Source organism: Balaenoptera physalus, assembly GCF_965194825.1.
Source record: "Balaenoptera physalus genome assembly, chromosome: 3".
NCBI lineage: Eukaryota > Metazoa > Chordata > Mammalia > Artiodactyla > Balaenopteridae > Balaenoptera > Balaenoptera physalus.
In genome coordinates this window covers 50,165,200-50,187,028 of record NC_138890.1, presented here as the reverse complement: position 1 = coordinate 50,187,028, position 21,829 = coordinate 50,165,200, and the positions used below count along the sequence as shown (strand labels likewise).

General features: G+C 48.3%; 1 protein-coding gene and 1 pseudogene across 4 annotated transcripts in view; one reads left to right on the top strand and one right to left on the bottom strand.

The window, feature by feature from the left end:
• Positions 1-11,908: 11,908 nt before the first annotated feature.
• Positions 11,909-21,829, bottom strand: part of ANXA6 (annexin A6) — a 54,462-nt gene continuing 44,541 nt past the window's right edge. For all 3 annotated transcript variants that reach the window (XM_082455622.1, XM_082455624.1, XM_082455623.1), the window contains 3 exons: positions 20,217-20,275; positions 18,742-18,864; positions 11,909-12,317 (listed from right to left, as the gene is read on the bottom strand). In XM_082455622.1, coding sequence (XP_082311748.1) covers positions 12,258-12,317; positions 18,742-18,864; positions 20,217-20,275 — 242 coding nt within the window. In that variant the 3' untranslated portion in view covers positions 11,909-12,257. The remainder of the gene's footprint in view (positions 12,318-18,741; positions 18,865-20,216; positions 20,276-21,829) is intronic.
• Positions 12,325-18,735, top strand: LOC309657759 (N-acetyllactosaminide beta-1,3-N-acetylglucosaminyltransferase 2 pseudogene; annotated as a pseudogene). Its single transcript has one exon. The product of its transcript is annotated as an N-acetyllactosaminide beta-1,3-N-acetylglucosaminyltransferase 2 pseudogene (transcript).

The following is a 21,829-nucleotide window of genomic DNA, read 5'->3' as shown; positions in this document are numbered from 1 at the left end:
AGGAGGGGAATTCCCCACGACGGAGACGCAGGCAGCCCCGCAGACTCGACTGAGGCCCATCCCGCCCCCTGGCAGAGCACAGGGCCCTTCTTTGTCAGTTCCCCACCTGTCACTTCCCAGACGGGCTGTCGCTTGTTGTGAATTCCAGGGCAGGGAGGGGGCTCTGGGTAAGAGCCCGCCCGGAAGCCTGATGATTCTGTGGCTGGACTGAGAACTGGCCCAGGGGCAGAGGCAACCCGGCCTGGCCCACCCTGCCCCAGTGTGGGGTTCTCCCGAGGACCTCGATCTCTTCCTTTGCCTAAGGTGGGGGGATTCCAGCGCCCAGGGTCCTGGCTGAAATCACCAGCCGCCCAGCGCACATCCTCTTGCCCATCCCCCCTCCCCGTTCCTCTCCCATCTGTTTCCACTTAGTTTCTTCTCCACAGGGTAGGAAAAAGCCCACTCCTTCCCTCTGTGCCGGATCTCATTGGGATGTTGAGTGGGGCCTTAGAGACCTACCCACCAATGAGCAGTCCAGCTCTGCACTAACTCCTGAGGCTCACTTCCCCATCCTGAGCCTCAGTGATCCCCTGCTGTAAAATGGGGATAATGAGTCCTGCTTTGCCCGCCTCCTGCGATGGTAATTAAAATAAAATGATAGTTTACAGACATTCTTTGTAAACTATTGATTACTTTACAAACGTAAGGTCTCAGTTCATTATCTGCTGAAAAGATGCCTAAGGAGGAGATGGATGGGGACCATCTGGATGAGCTGGCCTTTCTCCATCATTCCCGGTTCTGGAGTTTCGTCATTCTTGCACAACATTATAGACCACTGAAGACCTAGGAGTGGACAAGTCAGACCCACTTTCTGCCCACTCAGAGCTCACAGGCTCTGGGCTGCGCTGTCCAGTACAGTAGCCATTAGCAGTACATGGCTATTTAAATATAAATTAGTTGAAATTAATAAAATTAATAATTCAGTTCCCCAGTGGCACTAGCCACATTGCAAGTGCTCAAGAGCCACGTGTGGCTTCCACCTTAGACTGCACATGTATAGAATATTTCCATCACCACAGAAAGTTCTATTGGATAGCATTGCTCTGGGGGCTGCAGGCAAATCAATAGGTAACTACAGTCAAGTGTGGTAGAGTTGTATTCTGACAGGAGGAATACAAGGAGCTATAGGAGCCAGGACAAGGGAGCGTCTCGTCAGGATTTGGGAACTGGGAAGTCTTCCTAAAGGAAGGGACACCTTGGCTGAGACCCGAAAGTAGCCAAGCAAGAGCGTAAGGAAGGGTGTTCTCAGCAAAGGGAATAGAATATGCAAAGAGAAGAGAGAGTACATTCAGGGAACTGAAAATTGTTCACTCTGAGTGGACCATGGAGTTTGAAGCAAACAAAGGGGAAGTAACAGAGGTGGGTCTGGAGAAATACCCAGGGCCAGATATCAAGAGGCCATATCAGTCCTGGGCAGGGCATTGGGAGGTAGGGGGACAGGGGGTGACGGAGTGGAAGAGCCCACTGACTCTGATCCTCAACTGTTTCTGTGCCCTTCAGATTGGGATTGCCCGGGGAATGCTAGAGACACCTCCTGGCCCAACAGTCTCACTTTACAGATGTGGAAGTAAAGAACAGACAGGGGAAGTGACTTTCCAAGTGAGTTAATCGAGGGACTTCCTGACTCCTAGTCCAGTGCTCTTTCCCACACCACACTCAGTCCCCCGGTTGCACAGGCTGCTTTTTAAATGTTTCAATAGCCACATGTGGCAAGCAGCTACCATACCAAACCACGCAGAAAGTCCTACAGGACTAATGACACCAGTCCCTGAGCTAGACCAGGCGCAAAGGGTGATACGCTTCCCTGCATGTAAACTCTTTTCTCTGCAGGGAGTGAAAATATACCTTCTCACACCCATGTTGTCAGATGCTCCCATCTCTGTCCTCTGATGCCAAATTGCAAGGCCTCCCTTACTCATGTCCCCAACAGCTCAGAAACTGGCATTTGGGATGATGGCAGGACTCAGCATCAGGGAGAGCGATCTTGCTCCTGGCTCTCTTTGTGAAGCCCCCTGAGTCAGCCAGAGCCTTCTGTGAAATTGAGGAATGTCCCTTCCTAGAGGAAATGGAGTTTCAGATTCCTCATTAGTATAATGTGTAATTCAGCCCTGATGTTCCGGGATTGTGATATTTCCCCTATACACAGTAGTTTCTCTCCAGAGGCCACAATCATCATAGATCCTCTGTGAATTCACAAAACTCAGCTTAGACTGGTTCCTGCTCCTGGAGTCCTAAATGGTGGAGGGACCTTAAAGGGCTAAGGAGGTTCAAGTAGCTGGACCCACATGAGTTGCAATCTCCAGTTAGAACACTTGGTTTGCGCACCCAGTGGGAAGATTAGCTCTGGGCTTTCCCTGCTCAAATGCTGAGAACAATCAGCTTCTCCCACCTTCTCTTCCCCTTCTTCCTTCTTCCAGCCATGGATTTCCTGAAATTGCCTTCCCTGTTCAGGCCAAGGGATAGACATCAAGGAAGAAGAGGCCCTTGGACTGGGTATAGGAAGACTTGAGTTTGAGTCCTGGCTCTGCTGTGTGGCCCTGAGCAAGTTCCTTCCCCTCTCTGGTTCTCAGCTTTGCCTTCCATAACATGAAGGAATCAGACTAGATGATCACTAAGCGACCTTCCCTTCTGACACTGTAAGGAAGTCTAAAAGTTCAAAGGAAGGAGAAATCAGAGCAGGCCAAGATGGTCAGGAAATAATAACAGTAATATCTGATACTTAAGATTAACATGTACCAGGCATGGTACTAAGTGCTCTTCAATGCGTTCTTCTATGCATTCCTCATCAGAACCCTATGAGATTGGTACTGCGGATTTACAAATGAGGAAACTGAGGCTTATAGTGGTTTAAGCCAACAGCTACTAAGTGGCATAGCTGGAGTTCAAACTCAGGTAATTAGTGTCTCCAGAGCTTACCTGTGGGAGATGAGACCTTTGCTGAACTTCAAAAGATGGGTGAGATTTGGATATACAGGGGGAAGCTCTCACAGGCCCACTCCTTTGCTACTTAATTATCCAGACACCCCACCACCCACCCCACCCTTAATTTCCTCTCCCACCCTGACGTCTCTGGTCCCATTGCTGATGTTGTGGGAATAGCATTGAGCCTGTCTCATAATAGTCAATCAATATTTATTTAGCGAATGAATGGATTTGACTCTGTGGGCTTCCTGATTCATCAATTCTGTTGAAGGCTCCCCCGGTGCTATTTGAACCTAGACCAGGACTCTGGGCAGATTTCTGGATCCCACCATAGACCTGAGATATCAGACCCTCTCGGGGATAGGGCCCTAGAGATGGCACTTTAAATAACCTTTCAGGGGTGGTCATAGTACTTAGCAGTTTGAGAAGTCCAAGCTCCCTAAGCTGGGTCTTCCAACTCCAAAGTGAGAATTACCTGCTCAGATACAGGCAGCCAAGAACTCACCGTCATGAACTAGCGGGAAGTACCAAGTATGCTAGCACTTCTCTGGGTCACCCAAACATCAGATCTGTGACTTTTGCAAAAATGCTTTGAGTCCACAAGCATCCACTAGGTGCTAGGCCCATTGCTGTTGCTGACTCACTATGTGACCTCAGTGGAAATTTCCTCTCTCTGTCTCTCACCTTCCTCATTTGTGAAAAGCGGTCAATTCTCTTTGCCCATCTATAACCAGGGAATAGCTTTGTGCGTAGAGGTGTGCCCATTAGGATGATTTCATAAAGAATATCATAGGGGGCTTCTCTGGTGGCGCAGTGGTTGAGAGTCTGCCTGCCGGTGCGGGGGACATGGGTTCGAGCCCTGGTCTGGGAAGATCCCACATGCCGCGGAGCAACTAGGCCCGTGAGCCACAATTGCTGAGCCTGCGCGTCTGGAGCCTGTGCTCCGCAACAGGAGAGGCCGCGATAGTGGGAGGCCCGCGCACCGCGATGAAGAGTGGCCCCCACTTGCCGCAGCTAGGGGAAGTCCTCGCACAGAAACGAAGACCCAACACAGCCATAAATAAATAAAGAAATAAAATTTAAAAAAAAAAAAAAGGGAAAATTCTCTTTGAAAAAAAAAAAAAAAGAATATCATAGGTGAGGGGTTTGTCAACTTTAGTGTCCGTCAGAATCATCTGATCCATTTGGTCTTGGGTGGGGGCCTTAGATCAGCGGTTCTCAATCCAGGCAGCACATCAGAATCACCTGGGGAGCCTTGTAAAAATACAGATGCCCAGGCCCCACCCCAGAGTAATTACAGCAGAATCTCAGGGGGGTGTGGCCTGGGATTGGTATTTAAAAAGCTCCCCAGGGCTTCCCTGGTGGCGCAGTGGTTAAGAATCCGCTTGCCAATGCAGGGGGCACGGGTTTGAGCCCTGGTTCAGGAAGATCCCACATGCCGTGGAGCAACTATGCCCGTGCACCACAGCTACCGAGCCTGCGCTCTAGAGCCCGCGAACCACAACTACTGAGCCCTCGTGCCACAACTACTGAAGCCCGCGCGCCTGGAGTCCGTGCTCTGCAGCAAGAGAAGCCACTGCAATAAGACCGCGTGCTGCAACGAAGAGTAGCCCCCGCTCGCCACAACTAGAGAAAGCCCGCGCACAGCAGCGAAGACCCAATGCAGCCAAAAATAAATAAAAATAAAATAAATTAATTAAATTTAAAAATAAATAAATAAATAAAAACTCCCCAGGTGATTCAAAGTTGTGACCACTGCTCTCAAAGGTCTTTTCTAACAGTTGGTTCTGATGCAGGTGGTCGCAGGACCTCACTGTTTCCTTTTTTTGTACCAGGGAAGGTAGCTTCTCAGTACCAGTGTCAGAGACCAGGAGGAGAACAGATCTTAGCATCTGGAGAGCTCTATCCCTCTTCTGTGGGTCACAGGACATCATTCATGGTGGATGTGAAAGGAAAAATTAAAACTCAAACCAAGTCACTACGAGGAGAGGCGGTACATATAATTCTGTCAACACCTGAAAAATGGAATTCAGGGATGCATTTTGCAAAATTGTTCTTTCCAAGGAAGCAGAAACAGGGCAGCAGCAAGAGTCAAAGGAAGAAGATCCAAGGACAAATGCTGCAAGACTGCGCTGCTGAAGGAAGTGGTTTCTTAGCATATCAGCTCTGGAACAAAGCTTTGAGATTATCCAGACCAACCCCCTGGCCAGATGGAAGGAGAACCTAAGGCCCAGGGAGGGGGAGGCATGTGCCCAAGGTCGAGTTAGCTTTACAATCCAGGCTTCCAGAACACCTCCTGCCTGCTGCCCTTTACTCTGTCCCTCAAGCACGTATCACTTCTGCTTTTGTTCCAGATTCCCAGCCCACCCTCTACCCTCACACCCTCTTGGACAGCACCCAGGATCAAAGGATGGGACTAAATCTGTGAGCCTGGATCTACACCGGCCAGATGACAGGGACGAAAGCCAGCGGGAGACTGGGGGGAGCTGGAGAGGAAGGAGCAGTGTCTGATGATGCGGCCTGACCTCAGAAAGGAAGCCTGGTCACCAGGGGGAATTTCCCCGGGGTGAGGTCTCACGTCTATGCAAATATTGCACTCCAATTAACCTGGACCCCAGGATGGGAGAGAGGCAGGGGAGAGAGGGGACCCTGGGAGAGGCAGGGAATTGGGAAGGCAGGTAATAGGGCCTGAACTTCCCAGGTACCAGGCATTGTGCTAGGGTCTTTGTGTGCTTAATCTCATTTTGTTCCTGAGACATCCTCCTAAGTAGGAAGGTTGGGAGCCTGAGACCCAGTAAGGGGAAGGTACATTTGCCCATGAGAAAGCACAGCACATTCTGACCCCGAGGGGAGAGGCCATGATGATGATGGGTCTGGTGCTGCAGCTGCTGACTAAGGTGACAGTAATGGGGCCCAAGTCTGAGAAGTCTGGCAGTTTCGTTTTAGGTTTCCATCTCACTCACCTGGGGAGTTTTATTCTGGAAACAGAGAAAAGGCATCAGGGATGTAGTGACCCTGACTTCCTGTGGGCAAATCCGAGTCCTCAAGTTTTCCCAGGTTCAAGGGTATGAGGTTGTGGGGTGGCAGCTGGCGCTGTTAACCCTTTCACCATCAGCTTCTTCTAGAACACTCCAAGAAAAGGGGAGAACGGGCTGGAGGCTTTTGAAGGAAAATCTCTCTCTCCCTCCTGCATCTTTACATTTCACTCACCTGAGGCTCACTCCCTCCAGGAATCCTTTCCCAGGGATTCTGCTCCATTGCAAGGCTGATTTCCGCCCCCTCCTCCAGGGAGCTGGTCTTGCCTCCCCAGAGCTCAAGGCAGCGTAGTTAGGCCCAAAGTCTGCCTGCCAGACAGCCTGGTTGTTTCTCCTCCTATCGAAGAACAGAACGAAGTACACACACAGGAACAGGCAGGTCACAGGTTCCTAGAGTTGTGTGCTGCACAGCAAGGCTGTGTGCCAAGAAAAGCATGAGCTCACACGTGCCCTAGCGAGTGTGTGTGAAAAGCAAGTTTGGGTGCTTGTGTGAGGCCCTTCCTGTGTGGCCAGCAGTGCCTCTGTGGGCAGCGATGTCTGTCTTTCTATTTGTGACAAACCGTGTTGTGGAGGCCTAATCATATTTCTCTCTGTGGTCAAGAACGTGTGTTTCTGATTCTGGGTATACAGAGTGTGTGTCCCTGTGGCTGTGTCTGGTGGTGATTTGGAATTGTGTGTGTGTGTGTGTGTGTGTGGTAAGTAGTACTTATGGGCTTTGAGTGGATACCCGATGTGTGGGAAAGTGGAAATGGAGATCGCTGGCCCAGCACAGGCTTGGGATCTCTGTGTCATCCCCCGCCCTCCCTGCTCTCCTATCAGGCCCTCCCATCCCCACCCATGGCTATCTCCAGGTCAAGGTCCATGGCCATCTCAGTGGGGTAGCCACTAGGGGGTTCTGGCTACAGCTGGCAGCGCTGAAGGCAGGTGGTGGGGCTAGAGGAAGGGGTGGGACCATCCCACAGAATCTGTTAACTGCTAGACACCTGGGCCTGGGGGAAGGGCCCGTTCCCAGATGGCTCTGGTTGAGGGCCTCCTCCGTCCTCACCTAGCTGAGCGGAGGGCAATGGGATGGCCCGCACCAGGGACCTTGGCCTCTTCCTGCCTTTAAAGCACTTCCTGCTGCCTCTGGGTTCCCAGGTGATGACACCTGGCTTCACCTCGGCCTCCCTCTCTTGTTTCCCACGGCAGGTCAGGCAGTTTCCTTGGTTTCTTGTTCCCTCTTGTGTCTTTCTTCTCTTTTCTCCATCCCTGCTTCCCCATACCCTGGCTCGGGTCCTCATCCCTCCATATCAGGGGAATAACTGCAAGCCTGTCCGATGGTCTCCCAGCCGCTGGGCTGGTCTCCTCCTCCACGCAGGGCCCCAGAGATGGCTTTCTAAAGGATGTCTCTGATCATACTGCTCCCATCCCCAGCGCATTCAGGGGCTGGCCAGGGCCCAGAGGGTAAGCGCTGCACTCCAGCCCGGACTCTCCGTGACCTTCCCAAACGGTGTTTTCACGCTGGGTGCGGGGCCCAGGACCTCCACGAGCATACCCCACCGCCTCCAATTCCCAGCTCTGTACCTTTACTCAAGTTGTCCCTGCCTGCCACTCTCTCCCTCCTTCAGTATCTTTTACTATTGAGAGCTTCTCTGCCCATCTTTTGAGGTGCTTCTCACATGCCCTCTTTCCAGGGAGATTTTTCAGGCCTCTCTGTAGTTAATCTGTGGCCTCTGCACTTGGTACCCCTTCCTACTGCGTGTTTGGTTGAATTTTTCTTATAATCTTTCCCGACTTAGCTCTCTGAAGGTAAGGAGAACAGTTGTAGGGACTCAGTTACATCAGAGGCTCTTGAAAGAGACTCCTCCTCTCTGTCTTTCTCTGCTCTGAAATGGAATCCAGCCTATTCATTAATAACAAAGAGTTGATAATTATTGAGTCTTTGCTGTGTCCTGGACAGTGTCCCCAGAGATAGACATTCATTGCCTTAGTTCATCTTCACAACAACCCTGTGAGATAGAAACCTTGGTTGTTCCCATTTTACAGATAAGGACATCAAGGCATAGTGAGGCCAAGCAACTTATCTACTTCTCAGTGGTTGGCTGGCATTCAAATCCAGGCCGGTCTGCCTGCCTCCCTCCCTCCATAGATCTAACTAGGCTCAGTGACAGAACTAGAATTTCCCATTCGCCTAACTGTAGCTGTGAAGTGGGGAAGTCTGCCCTGGGAAACCTGAGGTCTGAGGGGAGCGGGGAGGCCCGTTAGAGCAGTGATTTACCGCTCTGGGTTCTGAAATTTGGACTGCGCAACTTGACACTTCTCCCTCCTGTTCTCAGCTCTGCCATCAGGAGGAAGAGGAGGATGTGTCATCCGAGAGAGCAGAGCCGGAATCAGGAGACCCGGGTGCTAGTTGCAGGTCTAGCCCTTGCTCACAGCACGGCCACAGTCTGCTCTGTGGGCCTCGATTTCCAAACTTGGGAAATAAGAGGGTTGGTTTGGATGATCTCTAAGACCATTTCCAGCTCAGTCAATCCATGATGTGCTGTCTTCAGGCAATTTGCGTCACCACTTGGACCCTGAGTTTCCTCGTTAGTAGAATGAGGTGCTCACCCCTGCACAGCAGCAGAGGATTATTGAGGAGGGGGATCACTCCAGTGGGATCACTCTGGCGATGGTGACTCGCAGCTCTCAGCAAAGCCGGGCACAGCAAGTTATCAGGGTGCTGTAAACAGCGAACAGTTCACACAATGTTCTCCAACAGCAGGAAATGTGATGGCAGCGATTCCCAAATAGTCGCTCTCTGCTCAGCTTAAAAGGGCAACCTCCTCCCAGCCAGCCACTTCCTTCAGACATTTCCTCCTGGTCCCAAAGACCAAGGTGGGCGCAGCCCAGTCCGGAGCTGCCGAGAAGTGTTTGCCCTGAGAGAAAAGGCACGGCCCAGGGCAGGAGGGGAGCAGTCAGGAGCTGGAGGGAAGCCAACTCTGGGCTGAAGCCCTCTCAGAGGGGAAGACTGAAGAAAGTGGAAGGACGTGCAGGGTGTTGACAGAAGCACTGGACCAGGGCCAGGACTGCACGGTTCCAGTTCTTTCTGCCGCTGAAAGGCTATGTGACCCTAAGCCTGATGCTTCCTCTCTGTGAAGTGACAGTTGTCTGACTGGCTGAGAGGGAGGTGAGAATTTCTGAGGGCCCCTTCCACACGAGAGCATCACGACCATCCTCCTGTGCTCCCACTTTGAGACAGCAGCCGTCTGGGCTTCTGCTTTCTCTTTCCTTTTAGTTTTAATTTAGTCCCCACCACTTCTCTCCGTTGAACTTTGGCCACAGAAACAACCTCCAGTGTTGTTTAGTACAGTTTTGGAGACGGCTGGATGGGAGGGACACTTGAACATAATCTTTTAAGGATTAGGACCACAACGGTCTAAGTTTTTCTATCTTTAGCATCTTGCACATGGCACGGCACATAGGAGGCATAGTAAGCATAAGGTGCATGAGTGGATGGATGAATGAATGAATGAGGTGCCTTGGATTCAGAATAGTGGTTACTCCCTCGTCTGCCACAGCTCCAAGGAAAAAGCGGGGTTTGCTCTGCAGGAACCTGGGACTTAGCGCAACTGTTGTAGTAGCCTCCCAACTGGCCACCCTCCCTTCATAGGCTTTCCTTAAATTCATAGAGGCTTACCTTCCCGGGCCAAGAACCTCCAAAGGCTCCCCCTGGGTTATGAGATAAAATCCTGACTTACAAGGTCCTCTAATTGGATGCAAACTCCCAATTCTAATCTCATCTACCTCCCCTCAAAACGCTGAGGGTCTCCCCTCCTACTGCTGACCAATCCCAGAATGCAACATACTTTAACTGAAAACTCAAGTTAACTTAAGTGAAAACTGCACGTTGAGGGATTAGTGTCATGTCTGGTACACGGCCAGTGCTCCGTTTGAGCTATCCTTCTTCCTGCTTTCCAGGAATTCTAGAAATTCCTGGTTTCTCCACTTGTGTATTCCCCTCAGCCTCATGAGGTCTTCCCATGGCCTCAGATTCCATCACTCTTTCCTTTCCATCCCCAGACTATTTTTCCCTCGGAGTTTTTTTTTTTTTTTTTTGGCTGCCCTGTGTGGCGTGAGGGGATCTTAGTTTCCCGACCAGGGATCAAAACACATGCCCCCTGCATTGGGAGCGTGGAGTCTTAACCACTGGAGCACCAAAGTTCCCCCTCGGTGCATACTTTTAAGGCGCTTCCATATTTGTCTTCTGATGCCTCTGTGGTGCGCAGCTGATGACTTTTTGAAAACAAAGCTCAAGGAAACATCTTGGGAGCCACCTCCCGGCTTCTACAATGGGGCTTGGCTCAGGGCAGGTGGTACTGGCAGCTGACTCGGAGCCAGACGGCCCCAAACTTCCACGAATCATTTCATTTACTCCACAAAGGCTGTGCCATAGGTAGGACTGGGACCTGTCTTACAAACGAGGAAACTGAGGCTCAGAGAGATAACATGCTCACGGTCAGTTAGTGGCAAAGGTCTGACTCCACAGCTCTGAACCACTGTGTTAATTTATCTTCGCTAACAGTTAAATTAAGTTGGGCAAAGAGTCAAACAAGCTCTCAGCTGACCCTCATGGGGTTTGGGCTCACAGCCTGGTGGAGGGAAGGAAGTGGGGAAGACACAAGGTAAACTGCCTGACTTTCAGACTCATTACATCAGAGATGAAGAGAGGGCTCTTCGAGACTGTTAGGTCCAACCCCTCACTGTACAAATGGAGTCACTGAAGCCCAGTGAGGGCAGGGGCTGGTCCAAGGTCACACAAGACCAGACTCGGGACTTCCCTGGCGGTCTAGTGGTTAAGACTGTGCTTCCACTGCCAGGGGGCACGGGTTTGATCCCTGGTCGGGGAACTAAGATCCCTCATGCCATGCACAATGCAGCCAAAAAAATAAATAAATAAGAAAAAAAGAAAAAAGTAAAGAAAAAAAAAAAAAAGACCAGACGCAGCACATTTCCCAACGTCCCGACGCCACTCCCTGCTCAGCAACTACAATAAACACACGCTGAACTGCAGGAGACGGCAGGTCAGCCGGGCCAGGGAGCAGAGCCCTCCAGCCAGTAGGCACCCACATGCCGTGGTCGCTAGATAACTTTAGATCCGAGTCCCACGGCAGAAGCAGAGCTGGGGGAAGGGAGATGGAGAAAGTGCAGCTGACCTCCCGTTGATCACTGATTTTCACAAAGTGGAAGCTTTCCACAGGCCTCCCCAGATCACGATCACATCTGGTGCCCCTGAAGAGTTCAAAAGAGAAGTCTGGGCTCAGATGTCATGGATGAAGCGTGCACAGAGAAACATCCAGGTAGCAGAGGGAGGAGAGCAGACCCAAGACCCAGACCCGGCTGCGCCAGCCTTCCCAGGCTGACCTGAGCTCAGACCCTCATTCGGGATTCCCAGGAAGGGATGGGAAGATAGAAAGTCACTCCTGGGCAGGTTAACACCTCAGCTCTAATGGCAACAATCTGGGCTGCAGGTTCTAGGTCAAAACCACAGATCCCTCTTGGAAATGTATTTATGTGTCTGTATGTCTCTTTTTATTTAAAGAGAGGAGAAATGGAAAGGAAATGATTTGGAGGCACATCCTAGAATGTCAATGTTACAAAGCCAAGATCTTTTTGTCGAACTCTCTCATTTTGTAGCCAAGAACATAGAGACTCAGGGAGGGAAAGAGACTGGTGCAAGGTCATAAAGCAAGTGTGTGGCGGATACAAATTTGAACCCAGGTATTTGGACTCCTGGTTCAGTGGCCTAGCACAATAACCGGGACAGAGGCGGTGGTGAAACGGTGGGAGGACTGTCAGTTGGCCCGAAGATATTTCTTCCTCCCCCCCACCCCCAGAACTGGCACCTGCCACCACACCCCACCATGCAAAGCACACACATCACTCGCTTCACATTCAGAGGCTCAGAATGTTTTTGGCTTCGACAAAGCCCAAACCAGGGCAGGGACTGTGACAAGGGATGGAAGCTGTGAAGGCAGGAGGAGGAAGATGGGGAGCGGAGGTGGACGGGATCAATGGCTACGGTTCTTCAGCCACTCAGACGTGAGTAGGAGTGACTGTGCCGTGCCCTTACTGGCTAGTGGGAGTGGGAGCTTTTCCTAAACCCCAGTTGAAGACAAGAGCCCACCCCGGCCCCTCCCCCCACCCCTGTCCCTTCTTTAGTCTCTGAAGCTGGAGCATCAGGCTGGGTCGTGGCGGGGGATAACCACTTCTTAGCAGAGGTGCCCGCCAGCGCCGGCGGTCCTAGTCCTCGCCTCCACAGACAGCCAGCAAGGCCTTCAGGAAGTGACCGGAGGTGTCGCCCTGGCAGGGATAGAGGGAGAGCAGAGTGAGTGAAACAATCCTGATGACCTCAAGGCCCCCTCCTCCCAGCTGCTGGCAGCCTGGATGTCTCCCTAGTACGTAAATGTGACCATGTCCCTTCCGTGGCTCCCCATCATCCTCAGGAAAGTGTCCAAGCTCTAGGCCTGGCTTCAAGGCCTTGTGGGGTCTGACCCTCATGAAGCTCTGTGGCTTCACCTCCCCACTTCCTTCCGGGAGCATCTTGGTCACCTTACTACCTATATACCTACCATTGCTCCACCTAGCACGCCCTCCACACTGCCCCCAAATCCTGTCTGCCATCAGATGCCCCCTCCTCTGTGAAGCGTTCCTGCCTCTATGTTGTCTCCTCCCATGGCTGCCTTGCACCCTGCTAACCCTCCCCCCACGGCCATTAACACAAGTGTTACGGCAGCGGTCCCCAAACTTTTTGGCACCGGGGACCGGTTTCGTGGAAGACAATTTTCCCACGAACCATGGTTGGGGGTGAGGGGTGGGGGATGGTTCAGCGGGAATGCGAGCGATGGGGAGCGACAGGTGAAGCTTCACTTGCTCACCCGCCATTCACCTCCTGCTGTGCGGCCCAGTTCCTAAGAGCCCGTGGAACGGTACCGATCTGCGGCCCAGGATTGGGGACCCCTGTGTTACGGGATTCCTTATTTGAACAAACATTATCGAGCACTTACTGGGTAACAGGCCCTTGCAAGAATTTATGTGACCATCATTGGATTTATGTTGTATTGTCTGGCATACGACAGGGCTATGGGGGGGAGGGAGCAGACTTTCTCCCTCTTTTTAGAGGGCTCCTGTCATTTTTATCATATTTTTTGTTTTTGTAATTTTTGATATATGATTAAAAATAATACATCAGGACTTCCCTGGTGGTGCAGTGGTTAAGAATCCGCCTGCCAATGCATGGGACACGGGTTTGAGCCCTGGTCCGGGAAGATCCCGCATGCCATGGAGCAACTAAGCCCGTGGCCACAATGACTGAGCCTGCACTCTAGAGCCCGCGAGCCACAACTACTGAGCCCACGTGCCACAACTACTGAGACCACGTACCACAACTACTGAAGCTTGTGTGCATGGAGCCTGTGCTCCACAACAAGAGAAGCCACCACACCACAACGAAGAGTAGCCCCTGTTTGCCACAACTAGAGAAAGCCCAAGGGCAGCAACGAAGACCCAACAAAGCCAAAAGTAAATAAATAAATAAAGTTATATATAAAAAAAGAGGAACTTTCCTCTTTAAAAAAAAAAAAATCATTGTTGTAAACAATTCAAATCAAAGGATTATACAATAAAAGTCTCCCTCCTACCCCAACCCCTAATTTCCTAAATCAAGAGGTAGCCACTGTTGTATTTACTTGTGTGATTTTCTAGCAATGCTTTTCCATATGCATATACAAATATGTATATATGTATAATGACCCTTTTCAGCAGAGCATTCATACTATTCTGGGCCATAATTTTTGACTTAGAGAAGATCCCAAATCAGCACACAGAGCCTCCTCATGCTTTTTCATGGCTGTACTGTACTCTATCATATGGATGCCCTGTAATTTATTTAACCAGTTCTGTATGAAGGGCTTCCAATCTTTTGCTACTATAAAAGAATGCTGGCATAACTATTCCCGTACGTGTCTTTGCGAACACATGTGGCTATGTCCATAGGATAAACTCCTACAAGTAGAATGACCAAGTCCAAAGTATATGCATTTAAAAATTTTAAACTGCCAAACGACCCTTTAAAGATGTGCTACCAATTTACATTACAAGGAGACATCACCTCATACCTGTCAGAACGGCTATTATCAAAAAGACAACAAATAACAAGTGGTGAGGATGTGGAGAAAAGAGAGCCCTCGTGCACTCTTGGTGGGAATGTAAATTGGTGCAGCCACTATGGAGAACAGTATGGAAATTCCTCAAAAAATTAAAAATAGAACAAACACCGGAGGTGAGCTGAGCCAGGGCCAAGCCGAGGCCAAGCAGTCCTGCCTCAGACACCACCCAGCTGCCCATCGCGGGTGCAACGTATGGAGCGAGAGCAGCGGAGGCGGTCCCTGGGCTGAGCCCCGCGGAGCTGCCTGGACGAGCAAGCAGCTGTGATCACCCGCCCTAGCCCCGCTGAGCAAGAAATGTTCCCGGACAAGACACGAGAAATGAGTGTTGGAAGTCGAAGAATAAAGTTGTTGGGAATCCTGATGATGGTAAATGTCTTCATTTATTTGATTGTGGCAGTCTCCAAAAGCAGTAGCCAAGAAAAAAATGGAAAAGGGGAAGTAATAATACCCAAAGAAAAGTTCTGGAAGATATCTGACCCTCCCAAGGCATATTGGAACAGGGAACAAGAAAAGCTGAACAGGAGGTACAATCCCATTTTGAACATGTTAGCCAACCAGACATGGGAAGCGTACGGATTTTCCAACATAAGCCATCTGAATTATGGTGAACCTGACCTGAGGGTCACATCAGTAGTTTCAGGTTTCGACAGTTTGCCAGACAGATTTAAAGACTTTCTGTTGTATTTGAGATGTTGAAATAATTCACTGCTTATAGATCAACCAGATAAGTGTGCAAAGAAGCCCTTCTTATTGCTGGCGATTAAGTCCCTTACTTCACATTTCGACAGAAGGCAAGCGATTCGGGAACCTTGGGGGAAAGAAACCAATGTGGGGAACCAAACAATGGTGCGAGTCTTCTTACTGGGCCAGACCTCCCCAGAGGACAACCATCCTGACCTTTCAGATATGCTGAAACTGAGAGTGAGAAGCACCAAGACATTCTTATGTGGAATTACAGAGATACCTTCTTCAATTTATCTCTGAAAGAAGTACTCTTTCTCAGGTGGGTGAGCACTTCCTGCCCAAATGCTGAGTTCGTGTTCAAGGGTGATGATGATATTTTTGTGAACACCCGTTACATCCTGAATCACTTGAATAGCTTATCCAAGAACAAAGCCAAAGATTTGTTTATAGTTGATGTGATTCCCAGTGCTGGACCTCGTCAGGATAAGAAACTGAAGTACTACGTCCAGGAAGTTCTTTACACTGGCGTCTACCCGCCTTATGCAGGGGGGAGGTGGATTCCTGTACTCCGGCCACCTGGCCCTGAGGCTATAAAATGTAACTGACCAGGTCCTTCTCTACCCCATCGATGACGTTTATACTGGAACGTGCCTTCAGAAACTTGGCCTCGTTCCAGAGAAACACAAAGGCTTCAGGACATTTGATATAGAAGAGAAAAACAGGAATAACATTTGTTCCTATGTAGGTTTGATGTTGGTACATAGTAGAAAACCTCAAGAGATGATTGATATTTGGTCTCGGTTGCAAAATGCTTATTTAAGTGGCTAAATTATGTACAAACTAAATTTTGCATAGAAAGATGAATCTCGAATAGTTCCCATGTTATGTTCTCTCACATTAGAGGTAATTTCTATGTAAAACCATCAAAATTGCCTTTATGAGTAGGATCCATATGAGGGCCTCTAAACCTTTCAGTGTAGTGCTTTCTGAAGAGGGAAAGCAGAAGATCCTAATTTTTATGTAGGATACGACAGGACGAATGGTTCTGACCCTTCCTGCTGGCTAGTGGTCATTGTTTTCTAACTTGTCCCCCTTGTCATCTGAAATCATGTTTCTGGAATTTGATCGTGTTACTTTTGTTTTATTTTTGTTTTGCTCTCATATGATGATAACCCTATTTCCCATTATAATGAGTGAACTATCTGCGATTTAGGTATTCATAAACCTATTGGCTACAAAGACATTGTTATATATGACTCAATGCTTTTTGTGAAATGGAATAACATTTTCATGAAATTTGGATGAATTTTTTAAATTGTCTAGAAAAATTGACTTCTTTCAAAATTTCCTGCCGCCACAACATTTCCTTGTGTTAATCTAATCAATCAGTTTTGCAAAATGGGAATCACTGTGTGACATGCATCCAGTTTATCTTGTTATGGTCTTATGGTCATAATAAGGAGAAAGCTTAACTATCTTGTATTTGGTTTGCTGGGTGGTGTTGTGATAGTTCTCTCTTTTTTAGTATTTGAAAATAATGAGTATGATTCCATAATCTTCAAACTGAAGATTGAATTGACCCTGGCAACCATATTGTGTTTATGATTTTTCATTGTGAACCAGGAAAGCATATGTAACTTTTGAACTTTAAGTGAAAAGATTTAAGTGGCAGACCTTTTTATCAGTGGTTTGTCAGTTTAAAACTGCAGAATTCTATTCTTGCCATATGGTTACATGTTGCTTATACAAAATTATTATCCTGAGTAGTGACTGCTTTCCTGTCTCAGTGCAGAAATGCCTGTGTTTTTATTTATTGTTCAGATCAAATACCAAAACATTTTCTTAAATATATTTTGTGTAATATTTTATTTGTATACAGTGTTGTTGATGAATTATTTAACTAGAGCATGGTATTTTAAGTAGTAAGTATAACATATGTTAGATAAAGTTAACTGCTATATTTGAATTAAAAAAATTTTTTTGGGGGGGGGAATATGAACTAGAATTCTGCCCAACTGTTGCTTATATATACTGTCTTGTAACATGCTTTCTTGAGATATTTTTGTGTTATAGATATGAAGATTCTTACCAGATGTGATACTGGGGACTGTAAGAAGATAGAAATAAAGTCACCATATTTTTAATTGTCATGTGAAAAAAAATTAAAAATAGAACTACCATATGACTCAGCAATTTCAATCCTGGGTATTTATCCAAAGAAAACAAAAATATTAATTAGAAAAGATATATGCATTCCTATGTTCATAGCAGCGTTATGTACAAAGCTAAGATATGGAAGCAACCCAAGTGCCCATCAATTGATGAATGGATAAAGAAGATGTGGTATATACATACAATGGAATATTACTCAGCCTTAAAAAAATGAAATCTTTGCCATATGTTCACTTAGAACATATGCTAAGTGAAATAAGTAAGAAAGAGAAAGAGAAATACTGTATGGTTTCACTTATACTCGAAATCTAACAAACAAAATAAATGAACAAACATAACAAAAAAAGAAATAGAGTCATAGATACAGAGAGCAAATAGGTGGTTGCCAGAGGACAGCTGGTAGAGGGAGGAAAGAAAAAGGTGAGGGAGATTAGAGGCACAAACTTCCAGTTGCAAAATAAATGAGTCATGGGTATGAAATGTACAGCGTGGGGAGTATAGTCAATAACTAATATCTTTGTATGGTGACACGTTGTAACTAGACTTATCATGGTGATTGTCTTGAAATGCATAGAAAAAAATCACTATGTTGTATAACAGGAACTAACCTGGTGTTGTAGGTCAATTATACTTCAAAAACAAACAAACATACAAACAAACTCATAGAAACAGAGATCAGATTTGTGTTTACCAGAGGTAGGGGATGGGGGAGGGGCAACTGGATGAAGGCGGTCAAAAGGTACAAACTATAAGACAAATAAGTATTAGGAATGTAATGTACAACATGATAAATATAATTAACACTGCTGTATGTTATATATAAAAGTTAAGGGAGTAAACCCTAAGAGTTCTCATCACACACACAAAAAAATTTACTATTTCTTTAATTTTGCATCTATATAAGATGATGGATGTTCACTAAAGTTATTGTGATAAGCACTTCATGATGTATCTACCTCAAATCATCATGCTGTACACCTTAAACTTATATATGCTATATGTCAATTATATCTCAATAAAACTGGAAGAAAAAAATAATAAATACGTGCTACCAAGCTACATTTACACCAAGTCTCTATGAGACTGCCTGTGAGCTTCCTCATGGTCTTGTCAACCAAGTATAGCATCAAACTTTAAGATTTTGGTCAGTCCCCAAAATCAAAGAAATGGGCTTCATAAATGAAAATAGTCAGATACAAAAAATCACATATTACATGATTCCACTTACATGAGATAATCAGAAAAGGCAAATCTATAGAGACAGAAAGTCACTTGTAGGCTGCCTAGGGCTGGGGGTGGAAATAGGTAAACAGGTACAAGGGACATCAGTGGGGTGATGAAAATGTTCTAACACTAGATTGTGGTGAAGGCTGTACAACTCATTAACTTTACTAAAAATTACTGATGCCCTTAAATGAGTAAATATCATAAAATTTATGATATTTAAATTACACTCCAATAAAATCGCTTTTAAAAAGCCAAAAAAAAAAAAAGCCTCTTGTTTTATTTGGAAATCTTTATAAGCCTTTGATCCATCCATCTGAAATCTATTTTGGTATAAACAGTGAGGCAGGTCTACTCTCATTTAGCAACGTCTTGGCTGTTCTAGGAGGTAACATTCTGGGAATAAAAAGGATTTCTAATCTATGTTCAAGCACCTGACACTCACCGCTCCCCCACTGACCTCTCACCCCGCCCCTCACCTCAATGGCTTGGTGGAGAGACTTGTCGTATTTCTCAATGAACTCCTGCCGGATGTTGAGCAGGTCGATCTCACTCCGGGAGACCATGATCCTGGTGAGGGTCTTCTCCTCTGTGCCAGCACCCTGGTGGAGCCAGGCGACAGGGAGAAACACAGGGCAGGAGAAGAAACGGGGTTAGGTCAGGCAGGAACTCATGGGTGTCCCTCTGCCTCTCTCCCTTTTCCCCCAAAACCAGGATGGGACATCCTGCCTCTGTCTTCCACAAACAGTCCTGACTCAAACTCCCCTGTGCCAGGACTGGCCAGACAGAGGCAAGAACAGTCTGTATGAGTTGAATAGTGTGCCCCCCAAATTCATGTCCACCTAGAACCTTACAAGGTGATCTAATATGGATATAGGGTCTTAGCACACATAATTAGTTGAGGTTTTACTGCATTTGGGTGAGCCCTAGACCCAATGACTGGTGTCCTTACAGGAAGAGGACACATGGACATACACACAGATAAAGGCAGAGACTGGAGGGACTCATGCTTAAGCCAGGAAACACCAGGATTCCAGACGCCCACCCGAAGCTAGGAGAAGGGCATGGGAGAGTTTCTCCCTCAGGGCCTCCAAATGGAACCAGTCCTGCCAACACCTTCATTTTGGACTTCTGGCCTCTAGAATCGTGATAGAATACATTTCTGTTGTCACTTAATTTGGGACAGCAGCCCTGGGAAACTAATACAGGGCCCAAGGAGCAGACACAGGACACAAAATATATGGGCAGCCAAGGCCCACCTCTGCTCCCCAAGGAGCTCTGAACACCAGCTGAGGAATCAGAGCCGGCACATGGCGGGGGCTCAGGAGATGGCTGTCATGTTTGTGGACAGCAGGCTGACAGGGCTCTCAGGCTCGCTCCCACCAAACTGCCTGCCCAGGCTCTGTCAGCAGCTGACACTCTACTTGCTGGGCTGAGAGGGTGGCCAGACTGGCTTGGGTTTTCAGGAAGCCAGCGCTAGTCCCAGAGCTGAGCACTTGCTTCCTTTCGTGATCATTGGTCATAGGAGACACTGTGTCATCTGCTCGAATGTGAGCTCCAAGGGGCAGAGACTGTCCTTTTCAGCCCTGAGTCCCCAGAATAAGTTTCTCAACCTTGGCGCCTGGGACCAGATCATTCTCTGTTGCGGGGATCTGTCCTGTACATTGTAGGATGTTTAGCAGCAACCCTGCTTTCTACCCACCAGATGCAAAAAGCAACACTCCCCAAGTTGTGACAACCAAAATGAGTCTGAACATTGTCACATGTTTCCCGGGGGGGCAACGTAAACCCTGGTTGAGAACTACTCTCCTAGAACCAGGCATGAGGCAGATGCTGATACGTATCAAATGGGTGGAAACAAACACAATTCCTGATCCAGGGGATGGCGCACATCTGTGTTTGTGGGGGCAGAAGTGCTCGAAGGGAAAGGAACAGACAAGTTAAGTTTTCTTACCTTCATAGATTTGTAAAGTTTGTCGGCAAAGAAGAGAGGCTTGTTCTTGACACTTTGAACTGGTAGGAAGAGGAAAGAGATGCAGGGAACTTGGTCAGAGGAGATGTGCCCAGACCATGGGCCGCTACTGCTGCTAGAGAAGTAGCATCTCCTCTATCCGCAACCTGGGCCCAGGATCGTTGCCAACGCCAGGGTCATATCCAGGGCCTGACACTTTCACTCCCTCTTCCTGACGCCGCCTCCTCTCTGTCTCATCCCTAGACCTGGCTCTCACTGGGTTGCAACTCGCTTCCTGCTAAGGTGCTTGCAGCTAACTAAGGCTAGTAGAGGACTCAAAGGGAAGAAACCACTTGTGAACCCAAGGTACAGGGCCTCAAACTTCTAAGGGCATCAGAATCAAAGAAGAACTTGTTTAAAACTCAGGTTTTGGGCTCCACCCTAGAGACCCACCAGATTCAAGGAATATTTCAAGCAGAAGTTCTCAAAGTATAGTGCCTGGAAGGCATCAGCATCATCTGGGAGCTTGGTAGAAATGCACATTCTCATACCCATCCGAGATGTGCTGAATCTGCAACTCGGAAGGTGGGTGACCAACCCATCCCACTTTTCCTGGGACATTCCTGATTTTAGCACAAACCCAGATGGTTGGTCACTCCATTCTGGTGCTGCCTAATGTTTGAGAACTACTGATTGAGAGAAATACTATGCCAAAGAATGTCTGTCAGTATAATTTAGGGCTCGGTGCCAATCCCTAGGGCTGAGTGTTGCCCACTCTTGCCCCATTGGCAGCCCCTGCTGCCCACCCACCCCTACCCCAGATACTGCCTGCCTAACAACCTCCCACACTTTCGCAAGGCCTGGGGGTCTCTAGCCCTCAGCAGCTGCTGGATTCCAAGGCTCCAGAGCTCATGGGCGTGGGAGGGTGTCTCAGACAGCTTAAGGAGGAGGAATCAGACGCCAGGACCAGAAAGCCAGAATGACTCTGGATATAAAAGTATCTCTATCACGAAGGCAGGGGGCGAGAGGCTGAAGCTGTGCATCCCAAGGGCACAGTCACGCAGGAGACAGGCCTGTACCCTCCCCTGCAGCAGGCTCGGGAACCCGTGGGAAAGATCACATTCCATACTGACCTTCCCAGTTCCTTATGTAGCTCCCTGCCACCTCCCAGACAAACCCTAAGCTCCTTGGCCTGAAAATCAAAGCTCCTGCCGGCCTCTGCTCTCTCATTGCCTCTGTTCCCCATTCTCTGAACATTCTGTGAATTCCTTTGTGCCTCTGTCCTCCTGGTGAGGAGAAGTTTGCTGTCTGCCTTCCACTACTTTACCTCCCGAATCCACATCCCCAGTCCCCTCACCTCCCCCAAGGAGCCTGCCCTGACTCTGACTCGGAGCTTGGGGCTCAGTCAGTGTGGTTAAGGAGCAGACTGGGCAGAAACTTCCATCCTCTGCAACTGACCCCGAAAACCTTCCCCAGAACCTGAAGCCCGCCGTCTGTCTCAGAGGACCCCGGGGCCTGCCGTGGGATGGAAGGAGGTGGAGTGGTGTGTCAGTATGCACACTCGTGCACACGCACATACACATGGTCTAGGTGGGAGGAGAGAGGACAGAGGGAGA